Raw genomic sequence first — 24763 nt, 5'->3', positions numbered from 1 at the left:
ATCAACATTTCCTAGCAAGCATGTTCAAGCTTATTATATCTACTCATATTAAAAAGGTCCAGCAAAACATGATTTCACACTATCAATTCTTGTATTGGAGCTCGACATGTGAACTCAACACCATCCATAGCAGTGGCGGAGCTTGAGATGAAATTATGGGGGGGGCATGGGCTGAAGGGGGGGGGGGCAAACATGATTGCTTTAGGCTGATTTTAGTTGAAAATTAGACCAAATATTAAGGCATATGTGCATGTTTTCCTATGAGCTGGGGGCCATGGCCCAGGTTGGCCCCCAAGTAGCTCTGCCACTGATCCATAGCTATTCGCATGGAGAGGCCACAACCGGCACCATGCGGTGGAGATCATGGGATTACCACAAGAGTCATCTGATAGTCATTGTGGTTGGTCCTCCTTATAGTGATTACCACAAGGATGTCCACCCTCAGTTCTCTCTTTCCCTTGATGAACTCCCGCCAGCTGGACTCATGGAATGATATGCGCCCGTCGGATTTCGTCTTGTATTGGACGTTCATGACAGGCCCTCTTGGTCCATAGATTACTCCAGCAGTGCCGACGGCGGGGATTTCCACTCCGGAAAACATCTTCAGAGGTAACTTTTGAACTCCCCATCATTAAGAGAAAATAGAAAGCACACAATGTTAGACATCTCGCCATACTTGGTTATGACCAGAAAGAGATGAAAGAATATAAAACATCTCACCATAACTTTTTTGATCATGTTGGTTTTTGTTAGATGGTGCACAAAGGGCTTACACAAGAAGGCCAAAGAGGATGGCAACATCGCTTTCACATTAGTTGTCTCGTCCCGACTAAGCTTCTTGATCATTTGAGAAAAAATTGTAGAAAGGATAGGACCATCATCTTCATCTTCGATGTCCTCATCTTCATCTTGGTTGTCCTCGTCTTCATATTGGATGTCATCATCTTCATCTTCATTATCCTGGTCATCTTGGTCATCTTCATCATCTTGACCATCTTTGTCATCTTGGCCATCTTCATCTTCATCATCCTAGTCATCTTGGTCATCGTCATCATCATCGTTGTCGACATATAATGTCTTTAACCTATTCACCTCTCCTTTTAAGGAAAAGGCTACGAGTTCTCCTCCTTTAAAACTGTTCATTGCAATGTATGCTCCCATCCAACACCATATATGATGGTTTTATTATTTTCTTTGCACAGATCCAATTCGAATTCGCGCTCCTCATCATCCTCAAAATACAACACGTTACCATATGAATTGTTGAACTCCTCTCTTATGTTGCACGGGACACACTATCCAGCAGTTAATAATAAATAATAAAGTTAGTAAAACAGTTAAACAAATTAATAGAATTCAATACAAATTCAAGTTAAAGACCGTTACCACTGATTTTTGAAATCCCTTTCTCAAAAATACCCCAAACTGCACTACAATTTCAAGACTGTCCATACATGAATGTTGGCAAACCTTGCAGATCTTACGCCTCATGGTCCCTAATAATCATTTTGAAGCAGTGATTAATTATAATTGGTTCGATGACCCGAATGCAACCTCATTCCTTCAAATAAAGAAGCTAACACCGAAGAACACGAAAATTCGGCAGGACCTTTGCTTAATATTGAATATATTGAGTACTAGAAATTTGATGAAACGGAAGTTAATCAATGTTTCACCAAAACATTGGCACTCATTTTCAAGTCTCTAATAAGCCCAAGAAGTTGTTAAATGTAAGAAAATGCAATTAACACTTTATAAATTAGCTTATCGTACCAAGGTATATGAATTTCTCTATCAATTCCATGACCCGAATGCAACCCCATCCCTTCAAATAAAGAAGCTAACACTAAAGAACACAAAAATTTGGCAGGACCTTTGCTTAATATTGAATATATTGAGTACCAGAAATTTCATGAAATGGGAGTTAATCAACGTTTCACCAAAACATTGGCACACATTTTCAAGTCTCTAATAAGCCCAAGAAGTTGTCAAACGTAAGAAAATGCAATTAACACTTTATAAATTAGCTTACCATAACAAGGTCTACAAATTTCTCTATCAATTCCATGACCCGAATGCAACCCCATTCCTTCAAATAAAGAAGCTAACACCAATAAATATGGCACTTGTCATATTTAGAGTCTAACTGATCCTAAAACACTTTGATTATAGATTTCATCTTTACCGACATGCAAAAGGTATTACATTTTCTTCTATTACATACAAAATATCGCATTTTTGTTCTATTATCCATGAGGTTCCTACTTTTGATCCTAGGTCTATAAATTTCTCTATCAAATAAAGAAGGTAATTAACACGGAAGAACATGAAAATATTACACCGGTAGCAGCGGTCGAGGTGGATGACAGCGGTGGTGGCCGAGGCGGATGACGACATCGGCGGTCGAGGCGGAAGATGGTGGTGGTCGGTCGAGTCGGACGACAGCGGCGGCGGTCGAGGCGGATGACGACGAGCAAATCCTGCAGTGTCGCGGGTCGGAGGCGAACGACGAGCAAATCTAGCGGCAGACGGGAAGAAGGACGGGCCGGCTTGCAGATCCAGCGGTGGTGCGGGTCAAAGGCACGGCGGCGCACGCGGCGGGCGAGGCGCACGATGGCGAGGAAGGGGAAGAGGGGGAAGAGGAACTGACTGAGTGAGTGAACGAGGGGAAACCGAAAATAGATGCGGGTGTGACGATTCGCCTAGCACAAAGCAGAATAGCTGTGGCGGGCGTATTAGTGTGCCTGCCACCGCAAGTATTAATAAATTTTGGATGCGTTTGGCATGGTTTGCCAATATAGAGTTGTGGCGAGCGCCGCCCGCCACCCGCCATAGACAAGGGAGAACCAGTGGCGGCTGGCCGCCCGCCACTACATTGTCGAGCTAGTGATTTGGAAGAGCCTACCTATGATGGAACGGAAACTAGAGCCCGCTACTGAAGCGGCCTTAGCTGTGGCGGGTGAGTGCTGGTAGTGGCGGGTGCCCCACCTTGCCCGCCACTCATTAGGGTTCACCTATAAGCCTTTTCCCAGTAGTGCATAGTGGTAGTGGTCACAGGGATACCGAAAATAAGGAGATGAGGAAGGAGAAATGATGATAACAGGTATAGTGATCAAAGTGTTGGTCATGAAAATACTGTCTCATCTCGGGGTTTGTAGAAGTATCACGAAGCAAAGGTGAGTGCATACGGGCAAAAAGGTTCACCAGATAAAGATCTTCATGTATGTGTGGGAGTTAGCTTGGGTGTCTATATCCCACTGTTAATTAATTATTGATCGAAAGGTGTTTTAGGTCTTGTCTGCATATTATCGAATGTCCAAGGCCCCACACTCAAGGACTAGCGATTTGTAAGAGAATTAAGAGACCATAAAAGTATGAGAGAAGGGCACCAAAAAGTTTCGAAAGTGTTCCAGATGGGTCAAGAAGCGTCCCCGGTTGTCTGGAGAGTCCCGGTATTTTATAGAAGACTTTGGAAGCTTTCGAAAGTTCTAAAGGGCCGGGGCCTAGTGGGTTGCCACTTGGCTGGGCAAAGGGGCATGCACCACATGGGCCCAATTGGCCCAATAGTGGGGCACACCTCTTTGCTGGAGGCCCAAGGCAAGTGGTGCATGGGATGGGAGCAGTCCTGGGAGGACTCTCCTCCATAGGTCGACAACCTCCTTGGGGGTTTCCCCTACATCAAGGTATACCACCTCCTAGCCACCTATAATATCGAGGAGGGGTGAACCCCTTGGCATACCAAGATTTGGAGCCGCCCCTCCCGTTGCCCTGCACCGCCCCGTCTCTCTCTCTATCTAGTCTAGAACTAGAAAGCACGCCACTAGGTTGCTTCTCCCTCTAGTTTCTCTCAGCGATCTTTGTCTTGGACGACGAAGTGCTGCCGAACCACTACTTCGAGACATGTGGACAACACAGAGGGGTTGTCTACTTCGACTCTCGATCAGTGGAGAATTTCTTGTGGCTGGGAGGTTTAGCCTAGCCGCGGGAATCGACAAATCGTCACTAACATCTTCTTCCTCTCTGTTGTGTTCATGTTGGTGAGATTGATCTATCCTTGCATCACGTATAGCGGTAAAAATTATTGCATAGTACGCCTCTTCATTTTCCATCTACAATCTAAACGGGGATGATGACCCAGCGCCTCCACCCCTAGCTCCCGCAGTTGCCGCCCTCTTAGCGCTTCTTGTTCGCTGTCGCAGGCTATGGCGCCCCACACCCACTTCCTCCGATCCTCATGCCTCTTCAACCATCCCTTCCTCGCCAACTGTCTTGCCACCGCCTACTCTCACCTTGGCGCCACCCCTTTCCGCAGCAAACCAACCGCTTCTTGTTGTGCTGCCCGAGCCCCGTGACCTCCCATGCGACATGCATGTTGTCCAATGGGATGCCTCACAGGGACACCGTCTCTTACAACTCAATGATATCTAGCTACACTGAAAGTGACTGTGCCGACGAGGCACTCCAATTTGTGCACATGATGGAACCAGACATCAGGCATAGCCTGTTGGCGTAGGCTGCCGCGATTGTGTTTGGTGTCTTGAAGTGGTACATGTGGATGGCGGCAGGCGACGACGTTTGGCCGGGTAGGATGAACTTGATGGCATCGGGATCAGATGGTCAAAGGGAGGAACCACAACTGGCGTGCCACGAAGCCTCGATATCGTCGTTTTCGACGTTCTGCCTCATCGGCTCGAACAACATCTTCGTATACGAAGTTGCTCCTCCGGATTTGGGTATGGTTGGGGTTCCCCTCTTTCTCCGAAGTTGCCTTGGTGGCGGCGGAGGACGATGGTGGGCGACGATTGGACGAGGCGTAGGATTCTCCCGCGATGAAATTCTAGTTTACTTCTTGTGTGCTAACTATGCGCATAATTACATTACATCTATGTTTGTATATCATGGTGGTGAACACTGTCTTAATATGTTTGCAAAGTGACTTTTAGAACAGTCAGTCCACAGTCGAGTGTATACTGCAGTGTACGGTATGCAGGAAAGAAAAATGAGTGTACAAGATGCAGAGAACTGACGGCGGTCTCCGTTTCATTGTCCGCTGCGTCTCCCTGACGGCCACTGCGGCGCTCCACCTCCACGCCCGCCTCCGCCAGCTGCCTCGCCGCGGCCTGCTCCCGCCTTGGCGCCGCCCGTTCCGCCATCGCCCTACGCGCCCAGCGCCGCAGCAGCCAACCGCTTCTCGCACAACATCCTCCTCGCCGCACTGCTCTAGTCCCGTGGCCTCCGGGCGGCGCGCAGGCTGTTCGATGTAATGCCTCACAGGGACACTGTCGCCTGCAATACAATCCGATGATCTCTGGCTACGCTGGAAGTGGACGTGCTGACGAGGAGCTCCGGCTTGCACTAAGGATGAAGGGGCCATGTGTCAGGCCTAGCGGCCTCACCTTCTCCATCGCTTGGTTGGTCGTCTGCTCTGCTTCCCATGGTTCACGCAGCTGCTGTCCATCACGGCTCTCCCCAACAGAACTCTGTAGTCGGCAAGACCTTGTTGATGTGCAGTGCATGTCGTTTGGAGTGCGAATGAGCAGGACGTCATGTCAGTGAATTCTGCCATGCCATGCCAGTGTGCAAGGATGATGGTCAGAGCAATGCAGTGTTTGAGTGTTTCCGGTTGATTAGAAGCCATGGTTTTTGGTTGACGGATGTAGCGTGTAAATGGTGCTTACCATGTGCACAGAATCGAGGATTTGGCTAAGGGTTACCAGCTCTTGGCCCTTTGCATCAGAACATGACTCCTGCCAAATTCTGCCATTAATAGTGCTGTTATTGGCATGTTGTCCATGTCTGACAGACTACCTGATGCCGTTAGGCTTTTCGAGGAACTGAAAAAATGGGACTTAGAAACATGTAATGTGATGATATCGTGCTATGCCAGGAGTGGTTTAGTGGAGCAAGCTCTGGGCCTCTTTGTGATGGCTCTGCGAAATGGTGTTCTTCCAACCGAGTTCACCTTTGCAAATGTGCTGAGATGGAGCTCATGTTTTGGTCTGTTGAAGCAGGGTGGCCAAATCCATGCACTGGTATATCAACGTGAGTTTGAGGATGATATAATTGTAAGTTAGGTTCCTTAAAGCATGCCGGGGAACTCTTCAATGGTGTTTGTGTCAAAGATTTGTTGATCGTTGCTATTATCGCAGAATGGGAGATGTAGGGAAGCTCTTGAGTATTTTGGTGAATATTGATGTGTGGTGTCAAGCCAGATAGAATTACTATTGGGAGCTTTATCTACTTGTAGCTTGGTAGATCTTGTGAGATGTACTCCCTCCGTTCCAAATTACTTGTCTTAGATTTGTCTAGATACGGAGGTATCTAGCACTAAAATGAGTCTACATACATCCGTATCTAGACAAATCCAAGACAAATAATTCGGAACGGAGGGAGTAGGTGGGAAAGCATGACCAGGATGAGGAGGCCAATGGAAGCTCTAGGCACATATAGGTTGAGGGATGTAGCTGGCTCTGCATCAAAGATGAGATTCATGTGTTTAGATATGAAAAAAATATTACATCATGAAAGCGAAGCTAACTCGTATGTAGTTTTAGATCTACTAGCTAAACATGGACTGGCTGCACGCCGCGTACCTGAATTAAATTGAAAGCCCGTGTCACCAGTTACCAAGGTCGAAGAACCCTACTAAGTAGGAGCAGTTTGCAAAATCGAAAGGTGAACTTATTGCTCTTGCTGGCTTTCTCAGTGGTCTTTATTGGAAGTGTATATGTTTGAATCTTTCTGTAACAGAAACATACTTGTAGGGATTATAAATCGCAAGAAGAACAAGCATGAATGGGATGAGCAAACTTCTTCGTGGAAATGGACTTATGGCTATGATTTTGTTAATAACGATAAAGACATTCGGATCATTGCAGCCAAAATGACAGATGGTTAGCAACTTGTCTTCTGCATCTATTGCTGGTGAATTTTATTTTATATTTGTAGCAAGACTAGTAATTTTTCCGAGCTTTCCCTGCGCTGAGTACACATTATGGTTATCATGCTTCTGCTTATGTACACCGATTAGTCCAGTGTTCATTTTAAATATCCTATGCTGTTTCCATTTATAATCACTTGAATCTAACAATTTAATTTGTTCTGAAATGTATTCGTTTTCAGAACTGTTTGCTCAATATTTTACGGTTCTAATTATAGATATTTGTCTGTTACAGAGCCTGTTGTTGATCCTTTTGCTCAAAGGACAGAAATACGAAAATTGGGGTTGATTATCAAGAAAAGAACAGACATGGGAATATAAAGAACGATGCAAAAGTTGGTGCTCTGCCAAGGCAATCATTTCCTATTATCATCATCTGCACATCATGCACTACTTTTTTTTTATTTACCATTACATTAGCAACTCAAGTTTCTTATATAACGCTTTCTAAAAAAAAACCTGTGCAGTCAAATATAGCTTGCTGCCACAGCTGTGCCTATCACAGGAACTAAAGCGGATCCGCCTAGAAAAATCTAAAATTAAAGGAAGATCTTGCGAATCTTCAGTCATAAATAAATGCTTGGGAAATGTATCAACCTATACTTTCTGGAAATTTCTAGGAAGTTTCAAAAAGAGAAAGACAGCCTATGTCTTTAATTGCTTACCATATTAGTGTGTAGAAATCATGCATATTCTACAGCTGTGCTGTCCTGCGGCTCTTGCTATCAAGGTATATAAATACAGTTTTCTTGGCCCACAGCTTTGTGCTAATCGAAAAGATAATTTCTTAGGTGGGCAAGAAATCTGTATTGCACGGGTATGTACAAGCTTGTTTGATTTTTCTCTCACTTCCATGTCAATTTTTGGATTGCATAAGTCTAGTCATTTGGTTTGGTACAAACTATTTTAGATCTTTGTGATCCAGCCTCCGCAATGGCTATTCTCTAGAGTTCTAAATCTAAGTATCGATATGGTATTAGCAGCCGTTGAATTTCTTATTAGGAGGTCATAAATCTAACAAAAAATCATCGGCGACGCAAGTAGGTATAGATATCGATGGTTGCCATGATCCGATAGTTATGATTCTTCTCGGGTTAGCATATGATTTGGTTGCAGGAAGATTGTGACCCGAAGATCTGTATCACTATCAATATCAAATCTTACTCTTTGTATTGAATTATCGGTCGAAACGGTCCCACGGGATCTACTAGATGAATTGGAAGGCGGATTGTGACAACCTCGTGTGAATGATGCCATCTCTGAAGGGGATACAAGTGTGGATGGTGATATCAGAATACGCGTCTTAATATCGATGCACAAAATATGTCTTATATATCAGATATTTGTACTTCTTTCTGCTCTGTATATTCGTGTACACTGCTGGTATTCGTATATTTTTTTGAATAACCATATTCACCCATCTTTTTAAAATGGCTATGATGTGAATATGGTTTTTCTATTATCCAGCCGCGTTTGATCCGTTTCCACCGTTGTGACCATCTTATTTTCATTTTTCTTTGTTCGAAACCATCTGTGGGGTATATTCAACCGAGTTATCCACTTCCTAGCTATATGTGCTTTATGGAGCACGTGTGGGGCTTGCCTGGAGTTAGAAACCACTATTACCACTATCAATTGCTTGTGTAATCTAAGCCATTTATTATATACCTTTAGATGCTTGGGCACTGCACTTAAGATGTAACAGAAAACAAGATGCTAAATTTGTGGTGGCTTATAATGGCCCAGCTGCCTATACAGGATCTCAAGTTTCGATTACAGTCAGCTTTGTAGCCAGATTTATTCTATTGATTTCTGTCAACCATTTAGTTTGTTAGTTCTTGCCGATGTATATTTGGTTGTACATGCGTATTCTCAGTATTTTAACTATGCAATTTTCTGCTCTGGTGCTGTTACTCAGAACTGATCTTAGTTTGTACTAGCAGATAGTTATCATTTTTATAATTATTTGGGAGGATCATAACAAAGAAACAAACTCATTGTCAAACTTATCTTGAAAGAGAGCCACAAATGTTCACATTCACCTAAAGGCACTGCACATAATTTTATTTTGTAACCTAGGAGGCTAGCACTATTGTTGTACTGTAAGATTAAGCTGATTAATACTTTATGATTGAGCTAAGGAATACTTTCCATTCTTTTTTCACAGCGCCAGAAAGACCGTCTTTGGCAACGTCAGCTTGCAATGGGTGATGTTGCTGCTGGATCACATGTGTATCCTGCTTCAGCCTATCCGCCTGGAGCAACAGTGGCTGCACCTCCTGGCATCACTCCTGTCCTGCCGGTTCACAGCCAACGCCACCATATATTCCCTGCAAATCCAGCTCAGCTTAGTGCTCAGAACCAGCTTATGTACGAGCAGTCACAGCAGTATCAGCAGCAGCTCCAGCAACTGCACCAGAGGCGGCTCCAGCAGTTCTGGGCCCAACAACGGTCAGAGATCGAGCAGGCCACTGGCATCAAGAAGCACCCCGTGCAGCTCAAAAGGATAAGGAAAATCATGAAGGCCGATGAGGGCGTTCACATGATCTCGGCAGAGGCTCCGGTGGTGTTTTCGAAAGCATGCGAGATGTTGACACTGGAGATGACGATGAGGTCATGGATGGTCACCGAGGAGAACAAGCGCCAGATCTTGAAGAAGAGTGACGTTGCCGCTGCTGTTGCTAGGACCGACGTCTACGACTTCCTGGCAGACATCATCCAGATGGACGAGATGGAGGAGGAGGGAGTCGGGCTTCAGAGAGCCGGGCCGCCGCCACCCTTGGGGGCTCCGGCTGGCGCATACCCGTATTATTACCCGCCGCAGCTGCAGGTGCCAGGTGCAGCAATGGTGCACGGTGGCCAGCAGGTGCCGCAGGTCCATCTGCCGCATGTGTGGATAGATCTTCAGGAACAGCAAGAGAAGGAGCATCATGCGGAGGATCAGCAATCTGAAAGCGGCTGACAACATGTGAGCCATCACTAAAATTCAGTATCCTCATTTTAGCCAGGACATGCAAAGTTCCAAACTAATTTCAGGTTTTTGCAATAGCTTATATGATCGTTTGTTTGGTCTGTCGGTATGGGAGAGATTGACTGGTTCCTTCATGCAAGTTTTGTTCTTGTCGCGGTGTCTTTAGCGAAGGGATTACGCTTCGAGACCAGTTGGTTAAGATTTACTGTACCGTGTCCGTGTCCATTTCCGTAATTCCGTTATTCCAAGTTGAAAGTTGGCCTCTGGATTCCGGTTATGTCTTTTCGATATGCAATTGTCGAGTGCCATGCTAGCTCTGTTTCTGTGATGTGTGTTTTTCTTGTATGAAGTTTTGTGATCCTGGTGAAGCTGATTTGGTCTTGTTTGAATGCCCGATGGTGTTTTGCGAAACCACATGCACTTGGATGATGGGTCGTTCAGCCGAAGCATGGCAAGCAAGTAACTGAATTCGCAGGGGGTTGTAGGGTATATAGTATCATGGCTTGTCGTGAGTCGTGAGGACTGAAAAGCTTAAGTGTTTCCATGGACTGAACCATTTGGTTGAAATTTACCATACTGCGTCCATCAAACTACTAGCTAGAATAGTTGGCATGTGACGATGGCCCCCTTTTTGATATGCAAACGTCGTTGTGTGGCGTACTACGTACCTCTGTGTTGACTGTGGAGTGACCTGTCTGCTTGCTGTTCCTATCGTTGAGTGGCGTACGAAATTTCAGATCATGTTGCGGGTGCAGCTGAGTCGTCTGTCTTAAACCGAATGTGCAATGGTGGTTTCCCTCGTGAAATTATTACAGTTGAAGATCGGGCATTCAGGTCGAGCACGTCAAGTGACCGACACACGGCCAAAATGCCATGCCGTTTCTAGCCTGAAAACTGGCACTATCCATGCCGGTTGGATGATATTGCAGCCGCCGCTGCTAACCGGCCATGTGGGGTGCCAGTGTCTGTGCGTGCTTGTGTGCAGCCGAACAGTCCCGAGACCGACTGGCTCGATGAGTCGTTCCAAAAAGAGCTTGGATAATCGTGGTGTTGGCATCACTCCGTGTTTCATGTCCAAGATAAAGATTGCCGTGTTTGAGGGAAAGGGAGGGGCTTGGCTTTCTTGGCACGTACGCCGCGCATCTCATCAGTGGCAGAGCAGGGCAGGGCAATGGGCGCCGGCCGGAGAGCAAGACGGCCGTGGTGCAGGTGCTACGAAACTTGCTACCCCACGCCCCGCCCTGCCCTGCACACGACACGTCGACGCGGACCGACTGGCCCGAGTGTGAACAGCCCTAAAGCACGCTAGCTAGTACGTACTTCAAATCAATCGCCTGCCTGCCTCCTTTTTTCTTTCCGTCCTCATGCATGGAGCTTTTACGAACCGTTTGGGGTTCAGAGTACTCCCATCTTTTCTTTTGTTCCAAGAATCGAGCCCTTCGGTTTCATTTAGCTAGCGTGAAATGATAGCTTTTGTATGTACAGAGGCTGTTGCAAGTTTTGGAAGACACAAGATACATAAATTGTTGGTGCTAAAGCTAAACATGCATATCTAGCTGCTGAATCATGCATGCACGACACCAACAGACGGATTGGCGCACCCTCAACACTGGATAACATACAAATTACTCCCGTTCTGTAACATGCAAAGGTTCATTCCGACGAGACACGCTATCTCATATGTCGTCAGCTCTTTTACGCTACACCCTGACGGACGGATGCATGTAAGTAAGTAAGCATTTTGTCATTTTAACATGTGAGATTCATCTACTACTAAATCCTACGAGTAGTATACACAGGCAGTATATGTGCTAGATGGGTAGAACTGGGAAAAGTAGAAGAAAAATCACACAAATCATGGTCACAAGACATGCATGATCGAGTTTATTCTAGGTAGCAAAGATTTCTTTATCACAATAGCTATATATAGGCAAGTTAACTGAATCTGCATTTTGAGTAGGCCAATTTTCTGGGAGAAGGAACGGTTCGAAGAGAAAAATAAAGTTAGAGAAAGAAGAAATAAAGACGGTAATTAGTCTAACGACCTAGAAAATCGACTTATCCAAAATAAATTTTCTGGCAACTTGTGCATAGCTGGCCCCGCTGTTACATGATCATTTGGCAACATCAGAGTAACTGATCTTAAGGCACATTCTTATGTACATGAGTTAGTTCCTTGGCATCACAGCAGTAAGTAACAAACACAGCGGCATAAACTTTGCATCAAGTAACCAGCTAGCGAATAGTGTTGGAGCCAGAGCGAGATATAGAGAGAGAGGGCGTGCAACAGCTCTTGTATTCATCATCTGGTGTTACACTGGTTTATATATGTACAGCTCAACTGACTCAACCGATGCTAGGCTAAAAACTAGGCATACACAGAGGACACGAACACACGTTCGCTAACACCCCGCCGCAGTCGTGTCGTCGCTGCTTGGCAAGACACAAAGACTGGACCGGAAAGCCTGGAAGACCGATGTTGGCAAACCCTTGGTCATGATATCTGCGAGCTGTTGAGTCGTTGGTACATGTACAATGCGAAAATCGCCGAGGGCCACCTTCTCTCTGACAAAATGAATGTCCAACTCGATGTGTTTTGTCCGCCGATGATGAACGGGATTGGTGGACATATACACGGCCGAGATGTTGTCACAAAAGACGATGGTAGCCTTCGGCGGTGAGCCACCGAGCTCATGGAGAAGTTGCCGTAGCCATACACAATCGGCGACGGCATTGGCGACGGCGCGGTATTCTGCTTCCGCGCTGGATCGTGACACGATGGCCTGCCGCTTCGAGGACCAGCTGACAAGCGTGTCACCGAGATAAACGCAATAGCCAGAGGTAGAGCGGCGGGTGTCGGGGCAGCCAGCCCAGTCGGCGTCGGAGTAAGCGATGATCTCAGTCGACCGAGAGATCGGAAGTAGAAGACCGTGGGTGGAGGTGCTGCGAACATAGCGTAGAATGCGCTTGATGATGGCGAGATGACTGTCCCGTGGATCATGCATGTGCAAGCACGCCTGCTGGACCGCGTACGCCAGATCAGGGCGTGTCATAGTGAGGTATTGCAGCCCGCCTGCGAGGCTGCGATACTCCGAGGGATCGTCCACGGGGCGGCCGACGTCGGCAGCAACCTTGGGCGACGTGTCAACCGGAGTGGAAGCGGGATGGCACTGCGACATGCCGGCGCGACGGAGAAGGTCTTCGGCGTATTGGGTCTGGTTGAGGAAGAACCCACGCGAGGTGCGCTGCACGCGTATGCCGAGGAAGTAGTGGAGAGCACCCATGTCCGTCATCGCGAACTCGTGCTGAAGCTGATCGACAATGGTGCGAAGCAAGACCGCCGATGAGGCAGCAAGGACGGTGTCGTCGACGTACAGTAGAAGATAGGCGGTGTCGCCGCCCCGCCGTAGTATGAATAGCGAGGCGTCGGAGCGCGAGGCGGTGAACCCAATGGTGGCGGCGAAGGTGGCGAAGCGATGAAACCAAGCCCGCGGAGCCTGCTTGAGGCCGTATAGGGACTTGGAGAGGCGGCACACATGATCGCGGCGAGCCTCGTCGACGAATCCAGCAGGTTGATAGCAGTAGACCTGCTCGTCGAGGAGGCCGTGAAGGAAGGCGTTCTTCACGTCGAGCTGGTGCACCGGCCAGCCGCGTGAGCACGCCAGAGTGAGCACGGTGCGGATCGTCGCTGGCTTTACCACCGGAGAGAAAGTCTCGCCGAAGTCGATGCCCGGGCGCTGTGTGAAGCCGCGGACAACCCAACGAGCTTTGTACCGTTCGAGGGATCCGTCGGCGTTCGTTTTGTGCCTGAAAACCCACTTGCCCGTGACAATATTAGTGTGAGGTGGGCGAGGGACAAGGGTCCACGTGGAGTTGGCGAGGAGAGCATCGAATTCGGATTGCATGGCAGAGCGCCAGTTCGGGTCGTTGAGAGCAGCTCGAACGGACGTGGGAATTGGAGAGATTGTGGTGGCATGCAGATTGACGTATTTTGGGTTCGGTTGGAATATTCCATGGCGTGCACGCGTGAGCATTGGGTGTGGAACATGCACAGGAGGCGGCTCTGGAGAGACGTGGTGCATGGGAGTTGGTGGGGTAGGTGGGCCAGCGGGTGTAGAGTTGGGCCCGGGCGGGGACGTGGGGAAAGGAGTGGAGTGCGGAGTGGGAGGCGGGGATTGCATGGGTGGGCCAGGTGGCGATCCAGGAGGGGTCGGGGTAGGCGGTGGCCATGCAACGTCGACGTAGTCCGCGGGAGGTGGATCACGAGCTGATTCGGGCGAGTCTTCAGGAGATTTTGGCAGCGTTTTAAATGGAAAGATAGACTCCACGAAAGTTACGTGCCTGGAGAATAGGATGCGCCGGGTAATGGGGTCGTAACAACGATAGCCTTTTCGCTCGTCCGGGTAACCGAGAAAAATGCAAGCCGCTGATCGAGGGGAGAGTTTGTGTGGGGCGGTAGCAATGAGGTTGGGATAACAGAGGCATCCAAAAACACGGAGATGACGAAAATCGGGTGGGGTCCCGAAGAGAAGTTCGTATGGTGTGGTGAGGAGATTGGCTTTGCAGGGACGCCGATTTAGGAGATAGGTGGACGTGGCAAGGGCTTCGGCCCACCAACGAGGAGGCATGGAGGCGTGTAGGAGGCAAAGAGTGAGCGATTTGCGAGATTGTCGAATTCACGCCCATTGTCGGTCTGAAAGGCAAGGATAGGACGGGAGAATTGTGTTTGAGCGTAGGCATAAAACTGAACAAGGAGACTATGAACCTCAGATTTGCGGCGTACGGGAAAGGTCCAGACATAGTGTGTGAAATCATCTAAAATGACCAAATAATATTGATAACCAGATACACTTGAGATCGGACTCGTCCATAAGTCACAATGACAAAGTTCAAAAGGAAAAGAAGTGTGAGAGGAAGAAGAACTAAAGGGAAGTCGAGTGTGTTTGCCTAGACGACAAGCCTCGCAATGTGTCGTCGAGGTTTTATTACAACTGAAATCAAAAAAAGAAGAGGCTTTGGCAAGGGCGGCGGCTCCAGGATGGCCGAGGCGCTGGTGCCACAAGTCGGCGGTGACGGCGGCGGTGAGGCAGTGGCTTGACGGGGCGAAGGTGTAGAGGTCGCCGGAGGAGTCACATCGGAGAAGCACCGTCTTTGTGGCCAGATCCTTGATAGAAAAACCATAGGGATCAAATTCAATTGAAACTAAATTGTCACGAGTGAAAGCACGAACGGAAACTAAGTTTTTGATGAGGGAGGGAGAGATGAGAATTTCAAGAAGGGAGAGAGGTCGGGAGGGGGTACAGAAGGAAGTAGAGCCGACGCCGGTAATGGGAAGAAGAGAACCATTGCCGACGATGATAGAAGAAGGAGAGGATGGGTTGGGTAGGGAGAAGGGAATACCGGAACCGGAGCTCATGTGGGACGAAGTGCCGCTGTCGAGGACCCATTCGCCGCCGGGTGCAGAGGGCGGATGCAGCGCCATCTGATTGAGGGCGGCGATGAGAGCCGCCTGATCCCATTGTGGGGAAGGCGACGCCACCGTTGTGGCCTGGTGCGCTTGGGGCGGAGTCGGGGCAGGTGGCCGGGCACCAAGTATCCCTTGGAAGGTGCCGGCGACAGTAGTAGGAGGACGCGGTCTAGGGAGAAGCCCAGCAGGAGCAACCCCGCCGGAAGAGGAGCCTCCAGGCCCCGCTGGGTTGGCCTTGCGCTTCTTTGGGCGGCCGCGTGCCCCGGAGGAGCCGGCCGAGCTGCCGGCGGCGTGGGGCAGAGGGCCGAGCAGGGCCGGGTTGAAGGAGGCCGGAGCGGGCGCCGGCGCCGGCGCCGGAGGTCGCGCCGCGTAGTAGGCGCTGGCCTGGGCGATGAGTGCGGTGCGCGCGGCCACGCGCGCCTGGCGGCTGAGGCGCTGCTCCTCGAGCTGGAGGAAGGAGCGCAGCTTGATGAAGGAGGGCCGACGTCCACTCGTCATGTGGGGAACGGCGTGCTGGAAGCGCTCGTCGAGGCCGCGGAGGACGTTGTGGACGAGGTCGCGGTCCTTGATGCGATGGCCGAGGTCCCGAAGGGTGTCAGCCATCTGCTTGAGCCGAGAAGTGTACTCAACGACGGAAAGATCTCCTTGAAGAAAACTGTGAAATTCATTAAGGAGATAGGTGATGCGCGCATCGCGGTTGCTACGGAAGAGCGAGCGGAGCGAGCGCCATATGGTGTACGCTGAGTTCTTGCGCTCCTGGACGATCTCCAAGGTTGAGGGCGTCACGGTGGCGTTATACCACGAGAGGACGGCGAAGTCGTTGAGCGCCCAGTCGGATGTAGCCTGCGCCGGCGAGCCGTCGACATGATTGGTGAGGCCGAACTTGGCGAGGGCGGAGAGAAACTGACGGCGCCAGAGGCCGTAGTTTTCTTTCTCGTAGTCGAGGGTGATGAGAACGTGGTCCCGGATGCGAAGGCTTTGGACCTGAAGAGTGGGCAGGGTTTGGGTGGCAACCGGAAGATCAAACGGCTCGTCGGAGGAGGAGTCGCCGGTGGAAGAGTTGGAGGAGGAGGAGCTCATGGCGTGGGAAGAGTGGGGCAGCGGAAGAAACGGATCTCAGTTAAACTGATACCATGTTGGAGCCAGAGCGAGATATAGAGAGAGAGGGCGTGCAACAGCTCTTGTATTCATCATCTGGTGTTACACTGGTTTATATATGTACAGCTCAACTGACTCAACCGATGCTAGGCTAAAAACTAGGCATGCACAGAGGACACGAACACACGTTCGCTAACAAATAGCGATCAAGAAGAAAAGGTGAGGTCCTACCAAATAGCAGGATGGCTAGCTAGCCTCGCATTCGTCCGATCGAGCTAGGATCGATTACACCAGAAGCTGATCTGCAAACCGCAAGCTGAGATGGGCAGAGGCCCATGCGATAGCCTGCCCAGATCGGCAATGTTGTAGGGGGGAGGGCGAGCTACACGGTGCGATGGTGCTACGAAACTTCTTTCAGCCTGCCCTGCACACGTCCACGCGGAGGAGCTCTAACCTTGTCCAAACCCAAATCTTGAAGCAAGCAGATTCTTTCTCCGAGTAGCAGCAACTGTCTATCTCGTCCATATCGATCCACCGGGCAAGCATGGCGAGCAAGCAACTGAATGCACAGGGGGCTGTAGAGTGTAGAGCATCATGGCTAGCTTGTCGTGAGGACAGAAAAGCTTTGTGTTTCCATCGACTGAACTAATTGGTTGAAATTCACCATACCGTGAAAATCAAACTACTAGGAGTAGTTGGCATCTGGCAATGGCCCCTTTCTGATATGCATTGAGTGGCGTACTAGTGACCTGTTTACTTGCGGTTCCTATTGTCTCGTACGAGATTTGTGATCATGTTGCGGCTCCAGCCGAGTCTATATATCTTAAACCGAATGTGCAGTGGTGCTTGCTTTGTGAAATTACGTACAGTAGATGATGGGTCATTCAGCTGGATGATGATATCACGTACGTTTCTAGCTAGCCTCAAAACTGGCACTGTCCACGTTGGCTATCACAACCCGCTGCTGTTGGCTGGCCATGTGCAGCGCCCAGCCGGCCATGCACAGTAGTATCTCTACCTACATGCTTGTGTGCAGACGAACGAACTGTTTGAAGTAAAAAGTAAAAAAACGAGAGAGTTGAATGAAAGATGATCCATTAGAGCATCTCCAGCCGTTGGCCCTCCAGGAGGGGCTAAAAATCGCCCCTTGGGGCGCACCGGCGCTAAACCGCGCACTGGGGGCGTGATGCCCCCTAGTCGCGGCGCCCACGTTTTTTTGAAAAAGTCAAATACGGCGCAAACACGGCTCAAATTTAATGCAAATATCGGCGAGTTCGTTCAAATTTAAACATATTTTACAAAAAAAGAAAAAAGGGGGCGGAGTCGCCGATGCGGCTGCCGGAGCTGCGGGTGCGCGCGCTGACAGGCGTGTCCTGGGGCTCCGGCTTGACGGGGCGGAGGCAGGGAGAGCCCGACGAGCGGCCGGACGAGGAGGAGGACGCCCCGGGCTGCTCCATGCGCCTCGGCGTCCAGGAGCTTCCACGGCGGCGTGAGAAGGACGGGGGAGCGGGGTACTCGAGGCGCGGCGTGTTGCCGCCCTCGGTGTACTCGAGGACGGCCTCCAACGTGCGGCCGGGCACGCCCCACCACCGTCGCCGGCCCTCGGAGTTGAGCCTGCCGGAGGGCACGACACCGTTGGTGGCCTCGAGCTGCTCGGCGTGACGGCGGCGGAAGTAGGGCTCCCAAAGCGAGCTGTCGGGGACGTACCGTGGCCCCTCCCTCGCCGCCCGCGGAGGGACGCGCCGATACGTGCGATCTCCGCACGCCGCCCCGCCCCGATGGGTGGTGGTGGCACCGGCACGCCGCCGGCGCTGATCCTCCAAGCCCCGGGCACCCGCATGTCCGGCGGGACCGAGTACTCGGCCTCGAAAAGGAGGCGAGCCTCGTCCTCGTGAAGATGGCGGCACCCGAAGCCATTCGCCGCCGCGCCGTCGCCTGGAAAGTGCTCGGCCATTCTTCTGAATTGGAGACGGCGAGAGGAGGAAGGAGGGGAGAAATGGGCGCGTCGGCGGTGCAGTATCTGTGCGTGCCTCCGGCGCGCTGGTGGTCGGCTTATATAGGCGGAGGAGCCGCGTGGTAGGCTTGGCCGGCGCGTTACGCGTGGCTTGATGGCGTGGCAGCCGAGCGGACGCGCGTCGCCCGGCCTTCACTGCGCCGCCCGTGAGGCACCAATGGAGGCTGACCGGCGCGGCAGCGCGCGCAGCGCGCAGCTTTGGCATTGATTCGCCGCGGGAAACGAGGCGATGAGGACGACAAAGCGGCGAGAAGAGAGTCGAGTCGCTGACGCGGTTGGCCCGCGGCTCTTCGCGCCAAAAACGATTCGCCCGGCGCCCCCGAGCGACCCCCAGCGCGCCGGGTTCGGGTTGGGTCCGCCGGCGCCAATTTCGGCCCGAGCCGGCGAAAACTGGGCCCTTGGGGCGCGACTGCGCCGATTTTTTGGCGCCCGCGGCCGAAAAATCGCCTGGGGGGCCTTCTTGGGGGCGCGGCTGGAGATGCTCTTAGTCTTTATTGATGATAGAAGTGGGGAGGACGGGGCGTCGACTCGTTGGCTGGGCATTTGAGGTTACTGCCAGCCCATGTGAGGTGGAAGTACACATGGTACTTGGCAGTCAAGTAAACACATAGTTACTTGAGAGTCAAGGAATTATATAGTTGCCTTGAGAGTCACAGAAGTACATGATTGCTTGAGAACCAAACAACCTATCTAACAGTTAACTTAATTCTAATTAGCTTAATTAATAGGGAAACGTTTCCCATCGGCAGACCAGCCGAAGCTTCGGCCGGTCGTGTCGTTCGCTCCCGCGCGCCTAGCACACCCAGCAATACCACGGAGCCACGCGTCCTTGCAGGCCCACATGTACCGCTTCGCCCTTTTCCTATCTTCTTCTTCCTCTCGGGAACTCTCTCTCTCTCTCCCAATGCGGGCAGCCATGGCCGCGCTCCTCCTCTCGCTCCGGTGCTCGTCTCCATTGTCGGGCACTCTCCTCTCCTTTTTCCCCATGCTTGCCGCCGTGGCCTCCTCCTTCTCTTCCACCCCTCCCCCATGGTCATGGCTTCCGGTGAGCTTCGAGCCGCGCCAACCCTCGGTGATTCAAGGTAGGAGATGGGAGAGGAGGAGCTGCAATGGCGGAGACGAGGGGCTAGATGCGGTGATGCAGGGTGTTGACGAAGCTGCTGTGTCCGCGAGATCGAACCGGCGACCGGGGTGACCACGGGAGATGCTACAACCGGGGACGACGGGGTGCTACCACGACGATGTCCATGTGCTGCAACCCCATGGTGGCCGGGGTGCGCGACGGCGATGACCGAGGTGACCGCGGACTGCAACCACAGCTTTTCTGTCGCGGATAGCCGTTTGAAGCTTTTCCCATATACGGTTGAAGCTTTTTCTCTCAACGTTGGCAACTTTTCTTTGGTTTGGAGTGTCTGGTTGGATCTTTTTTTCCAACGGTTGAAGCTATTTTCATACACGGTTGAAGCTTTTTCCATCCACGATCGAAACTTTTCTGTAAATGATTTGAAACTGTTTTCGTTCTTGAGCGGCGCTTGACGGAAGCTCTCTTTATCATTTGGTTGAAACTTTTTTAATCTAAGGTTGAAGCTCTCTCTATCATTTTGCGCAAGCTGAGCTGAGCCGAGGCGTGGGCATGGCCCATGCAATGCGGTAGCCTGCCGAGATCGGCATTGTTTCTTGTAGGGGCTAGCTAGGGAGGGGAGCCACGCGGTGTTGGCATCAGCCCGTGTTTCTTTCATGTCCAAGAGTACCGTGTTTGAGGGAGGGAGGGAGGGGCTTGGCTTTCTTTGCACGTACGCCGCGCATGACTGGCACCGGAGGGAGAGCAAGACGACCGTGGTGCTACGAAACTTCCTCCCCCGTGCCCTGGCCTGCCCTGCCCTGCACACGTCCACGCGGACCGACGACGTCCGGTCCGGCCTGAGTGTGAACAGCCTGAAGAGCAACTCCAACGTTGACCCATTTCATCCGCGCATGTCTATTTGGGACACAAAAGTCAGCCCAACCTGCCGACTCAGACGGACACGCGTTCGCTTTTTGTGCGTCAGGCGACCCATTCCGGGACCAAATTTAGGCCTCGTTTGCATCGGCGAGAACATGAAACGGAAGCGCGACGCGCGCCTACTCCCCCAGCCCACCAGTCGATGCCACATAGCCATTCTTTTCCTCGCATCGGCAGCCAGCACCCCCCCTCCCCCCCCCCCCCCCCCCCCCGCAGCACGCCACCTTCCAACGTCGTCGCCGCCACTACCTCATCGCCACACTGCCGTTGTTTCCCCAACATCGCCGCCAACACCACCTCGTCCTCGCGCCCCCCGGCCTTGCTTGAAGCGGACAAAGCGCGGGGACCACGCTCGCCGGACACCGCCATGCGTGCCGGACACCAACAGGGCTTGCTGCCAGGTCCAGCGGAAGCGCGAGGCTATTCGTCGACGAGCTTCTTTGACGACACCCGCAGTTGTTCGACAGTTTGCCTGCAAGGTACAAATGGACTCCGACGATGATTTCTTTTTCCACATTTTCCTTTGCGACTCGGATGATTCCTCGTTGGACGATGAGGAGCTTTGTGGCTGGTGTGTTGGTCGTCCATGACCACCTTAGAGGCAGCGACCGATGTTCCGGGGCTCAATCTCGGGGCACACTCCGGCGTTGAATCACAACCGAGAGAGCGGCCATTTCCTTCTCTGGATAGTACTTTGAGACCACCAATCCGTTGTTCAAACACCACCTATTCCGGCGTCGTTTCCATATGGCTAGACATGTGTTCAACCATATCCGGGAGGGGTTGGTGGGGTACGATGATTATTTTGAGTACAAGGAGGATGCCCTGGGAAAGATTGGCTTCTCATCTTATAAAAAAATGCATTTCGGCTATTCGGATACTTGCATATGGAGTTCCCGGTGATTACATTGACGAGTATGTCTGTATGAGCGAGTCCACGTGCCTAGAGTCCATGTACATGTTCTACAAGGCTGTAATAGCAGTGTTTGGCCCTGAGTACTTGAGAGAGCCAAATGATGCAGATACAACCCGCTTCTTAACGATGAATGTCAGCAGGGGCTTTCCGGGGATGCTTGGTAGCATAGATTTTATGCACTCGGAGTGGAAGAACAGCCCTTTAGCTTGGCAGGGTTAGTATAAGGGCCATGACAAAACTTGCACCGTCATATTCGAGGCCGTGGCTTCACAAGATCTCTGGATTTGGCACTCTTTCTTCGATATGGCCGGCTCTCACAATGACATCAACGTGCTTTAGCGCTCTCCGGTGTTCGCAAGGATGACAGAAGGCAACTGCCTGAAGGTCAATGTTAACAACCATGGCCTAGCTGATGGTATCTATCCTCAGTGGACTACTCTTGTGAAGACAATCCCCTACCCTGTAGGAGAGAAGAGGAAGAGATTTGCCCAAGAGCAAAAGAGTGCTAGGAAGGATGTGGAGCGTGCCTTTTGTGTTGTGCAATCTCGACGGGGCATCTGATATTCTGCTAGAACTTGAAGCACCATGAAGTTGTGGGAGGTGATGACTGCTTGTGTGACCATGCACAATACGATCGTAGATGATGAGCGCCTGGAACATATCTATGACCAAGGGTTTCAGGGTGAAAATAGTAAGCATGGATGAGCGGTAACGTTTGCATAGTTCACCCAATTTCATCATCAAATGTGTGATTGAAAAACTCACATGCAGTTGCAGAATAATTTGGTTGAGTATATGTGAGCTCACGTTGGCAACCAAGAGATGTATCTTTTTTGAAATTTATTTGAGACAATTTAAATTTTATTTGTCTTTGTAAACTATGATATATTTGTTTGGTTGTGAAACTCTATTTGTATTTCGTTTGAATCATTATGCAAACTGGGGTTAAATTTGCATATCTTTCAGAAACGCGCTTCATCACATCAGAAAAGAAAGAACACGGTCAAGGCGCTTCCGAGAGAGGACGTGACAAAACGTTCGACGGATGAGGCGATGCGGGAGATGGTGGCCACGTTATCACTGTATTCACGGATGACACGAATGACATGTTAACGACTGCTAGTATCTCGGACGAGGAAATTGAGGAGACTTTGTTTTTAGATGCATGGTTCTAGCTAAGGCACCGGGGCAGATGGGCTTCCGGCCATGTTATACTCGCTGGTTCGCGAGGATGCTTGCCGTGCAGTCTGTGATTTTCTGGAGGGGGTAGCACCAGCTTGGGATTCTTTTAACGCCACGGTAATTGTGATGATACATAGAGTTACTTTCTCAGTTTCGGCTTATTAGTCTTTGTGATAATGTGATATGTAAAAACAGCCATTGGTTTGTGGCAGTAGTAGTAACGGAGTGGCGACGCGGTTTGAGTAGCCACCGCGTGCTGTGCCTTTCTCTCTCTGTTGGGCCAAAGGCCCTAGCGACGGGTCACAACTCACATGCCGAAATCGTGTATCGTGGCGTCTGCAGTGGCTCTCGCCACAAACGGCAACATGAGCCGGGCGCGTGATAGCCTGCTCAGTGCTCACATCGGCAATGTACCGGGGGAGAAGGAGCCACGGTGTCTGTGTGCGTCTCTTCTTGTTACTCGCATGTGTCCGTACGTGTTTGGTGTACCGGGGAATGAAGCAGGGGCCCCGCTCTGCAGGGCGTGCACTGGTGTCCGGCCGAGAGCCGGATGGCCGTCCGGCCGTGTGATGGTGCTACGAAACTTCCTCCCCCATGCCTTGCACACGTCGACGCCGAGTGGCCGTCCCTCCGTCTACGTGTGATAGTGCTAAAGATGTAGTACTACTTTTCACGTATCAAAAAGTCGTGAAATTTTTGTTTTAGCAACTGCGTTGCCCTAGAACAAAAATAACGAGGCAGAGACATACATTTTTGGTGCTAAACAAAACATGTCTACATGAATCGTGCACGAGATACAGATTGGTACACCCTCAGCTCAGCATTGCCTACGTTTTTTTGGAAATGGAGGTATACCCCTGGCCTCAGCATCATGATGATGCATGCGGCCCTTAGTCTCATATATATATATATATATATATATATATATATATATATATATATATATATATATATATATATATATATATATATAACAGTGTTAGCTTACTGAGATAATGTACTTAAAGAATAAATGTGGCCACTAAAATTTAATTAGAAGCAAATTATATATATGGCCTCTTCTGTTGGTGAGTCAGTCCAGTCTCTGGTCCATCCATCGTCTCTCTTTGCTTATTTTCCCCTGCATCGGCTCTCTCTTCTCGATCTCTTAGCAGCAGCTTGTCCATGGAGGAGGCCGCACCCGCACTCCGGCCTCTCGGGCTCGTCGGCATCTGTCGCGAGACCCTCCGCGTCGCCCGCTCTCACCCCCCAGGCTTCACCTTCTTGGGCGGCCAGGTTATCGTGCTCACCTTGTCCTTGCTCGCCCACATCGCCGTCTGCTCCACGCGGTGATGGCTGGGCTGGTATTCTTCGTGTGCAAGAGCCACCCCACGAGAGCGTCGTCAACGTCAGCCGCCGGCTTTAGTAATCCTATGTAGCACCGATGGTATAATTAATTAGGCTAATTTCTAGTACCTTTCTGCACAAGCACCGTCGGAGCTTCAGCAAGGCTAGATGGGCCACGGCCCGCCCAGCCCAGAGCAAAAACAGTGGGGGGTTCATATTAGACTGGGCCAATTTAAGGAAAATAATGGGCTTTTCCTTGTACCGGCCCGTCCATGTTTGGTACTGTAGCTCCGCCACTGTGCACAAGATCAAGAAACTTTGATTGCTGAGCATTTGGATTAGCTGCATCACTGGCTAGTAACCGCCTTCTGCACCCAACCAATCCAAGAGTGTTTAATTTCTTCATGCCATTTTACTTTTTTTATTACGAAAATGCCATTGTGCATGCTTGAGATTTGTAGGAGTATGTACCACTATAAGTATGATTGTTGAGCATTTTGGATTAGCTGCATCACTAGTTTTTTTTGGGGGGGGGGGGGGGGGGGGAGAGATTAGCCGCATCACTAGTAACAGCCACCCAACCAATCCAAGAGTGTTTAATTTCTTCTTGCCATTTTACTACCACCATTATTACATATTTTTTGAGAGTAATATCAAGGAAGTAGTACTACTTATGACTACGTACCCAGGGTTGATTAGCTGAATGATGGATTGATGCACAACAGATGCGTGCACGTTGAGGCAACGAAAGCACGTACGTACTTGGGACACATCTTAGGAGGGGCAAATGGGCTAGGGGGACAACTAACATCAGGTTTAGGCTAGATTTCTATGAATCTATGGGCAA

The 24763-nt window shown here is 50.3% G+C and overlaps 2 protein-coding genes and 2 pseudogenes across 2 annotated transcripts; 2 read left to right on the top strand and 2 right to left on the bottom strand.

Annotated features, from left to right (window-relative positions):
• Positions 1-361: 361 nt before the first annotated feature.
• Positions 362-1491, bottom strand: LOC147961288 (uncharacterized; annotated as a pseudogene).
• A 3550-nt stretch (positions 1492-5041) lies between these two features.
• LOC147961287 (pentatricopeptide repeat-containing protein At1g43980, mitochondrial-like) lies at positions 5042-6299 on the top strand (annotated as a pseudogene).
• A 1545-nt stretch (positions 6300-7844) lies between these two features.
• LOC125530485 (nuclear transcription factor Y subunit C-4-like) lies at positions 7845-10447 on the top strand. The gene has a single exon (XM_048694879.2). It carries the CDS (start codon positions 9144-9146, stop codon positions 9900-9902), a length of 759 nt encoding a protein of 252 aa, XP_048550836.1. The 5' UTR covers positions 7845-9143; the 3' UTR covers positions 9903-10447.
• Positions 10448-15040: 4593 nt separating this feature from the next.
• On the bottom strand, positions 15041-16458 carry LOC147961286 (uncharacterized). The gene is made up of 2 exons (XM_087531701.1): positions 15312-16458; positions 15041-15075 (listed from the first exon to the last, which is right to left on the bottom strand). Exons 1-2 carry the CDS (start codon positions 16456-16458, stop codon positions 15041-15043), a joined length of 1182 nt encoding a protein of 393 aa, XP_087387827.1.
• Positions 16459-24763: the final 8305 nt, after the last annotated feature.

Source organism: Triticum urartu, chromosome 7A, assembly GCF_056163025.1.
Source record: "Triticum urartu cultivar PI428250 chromosome 7A, HENAU_Tu73, whole genome shotgun sequence".
Taxonomy (NCBI): domain Eukaryota; kingdom Viridiplantae; phylum Streptophyta; class Magnoliopsida; order Poales; family Poaceae; genus Triticum; species Triticum urartu.
This window is presented reverse-complemented; position numbering and strand designations above follow the sequence as displayed.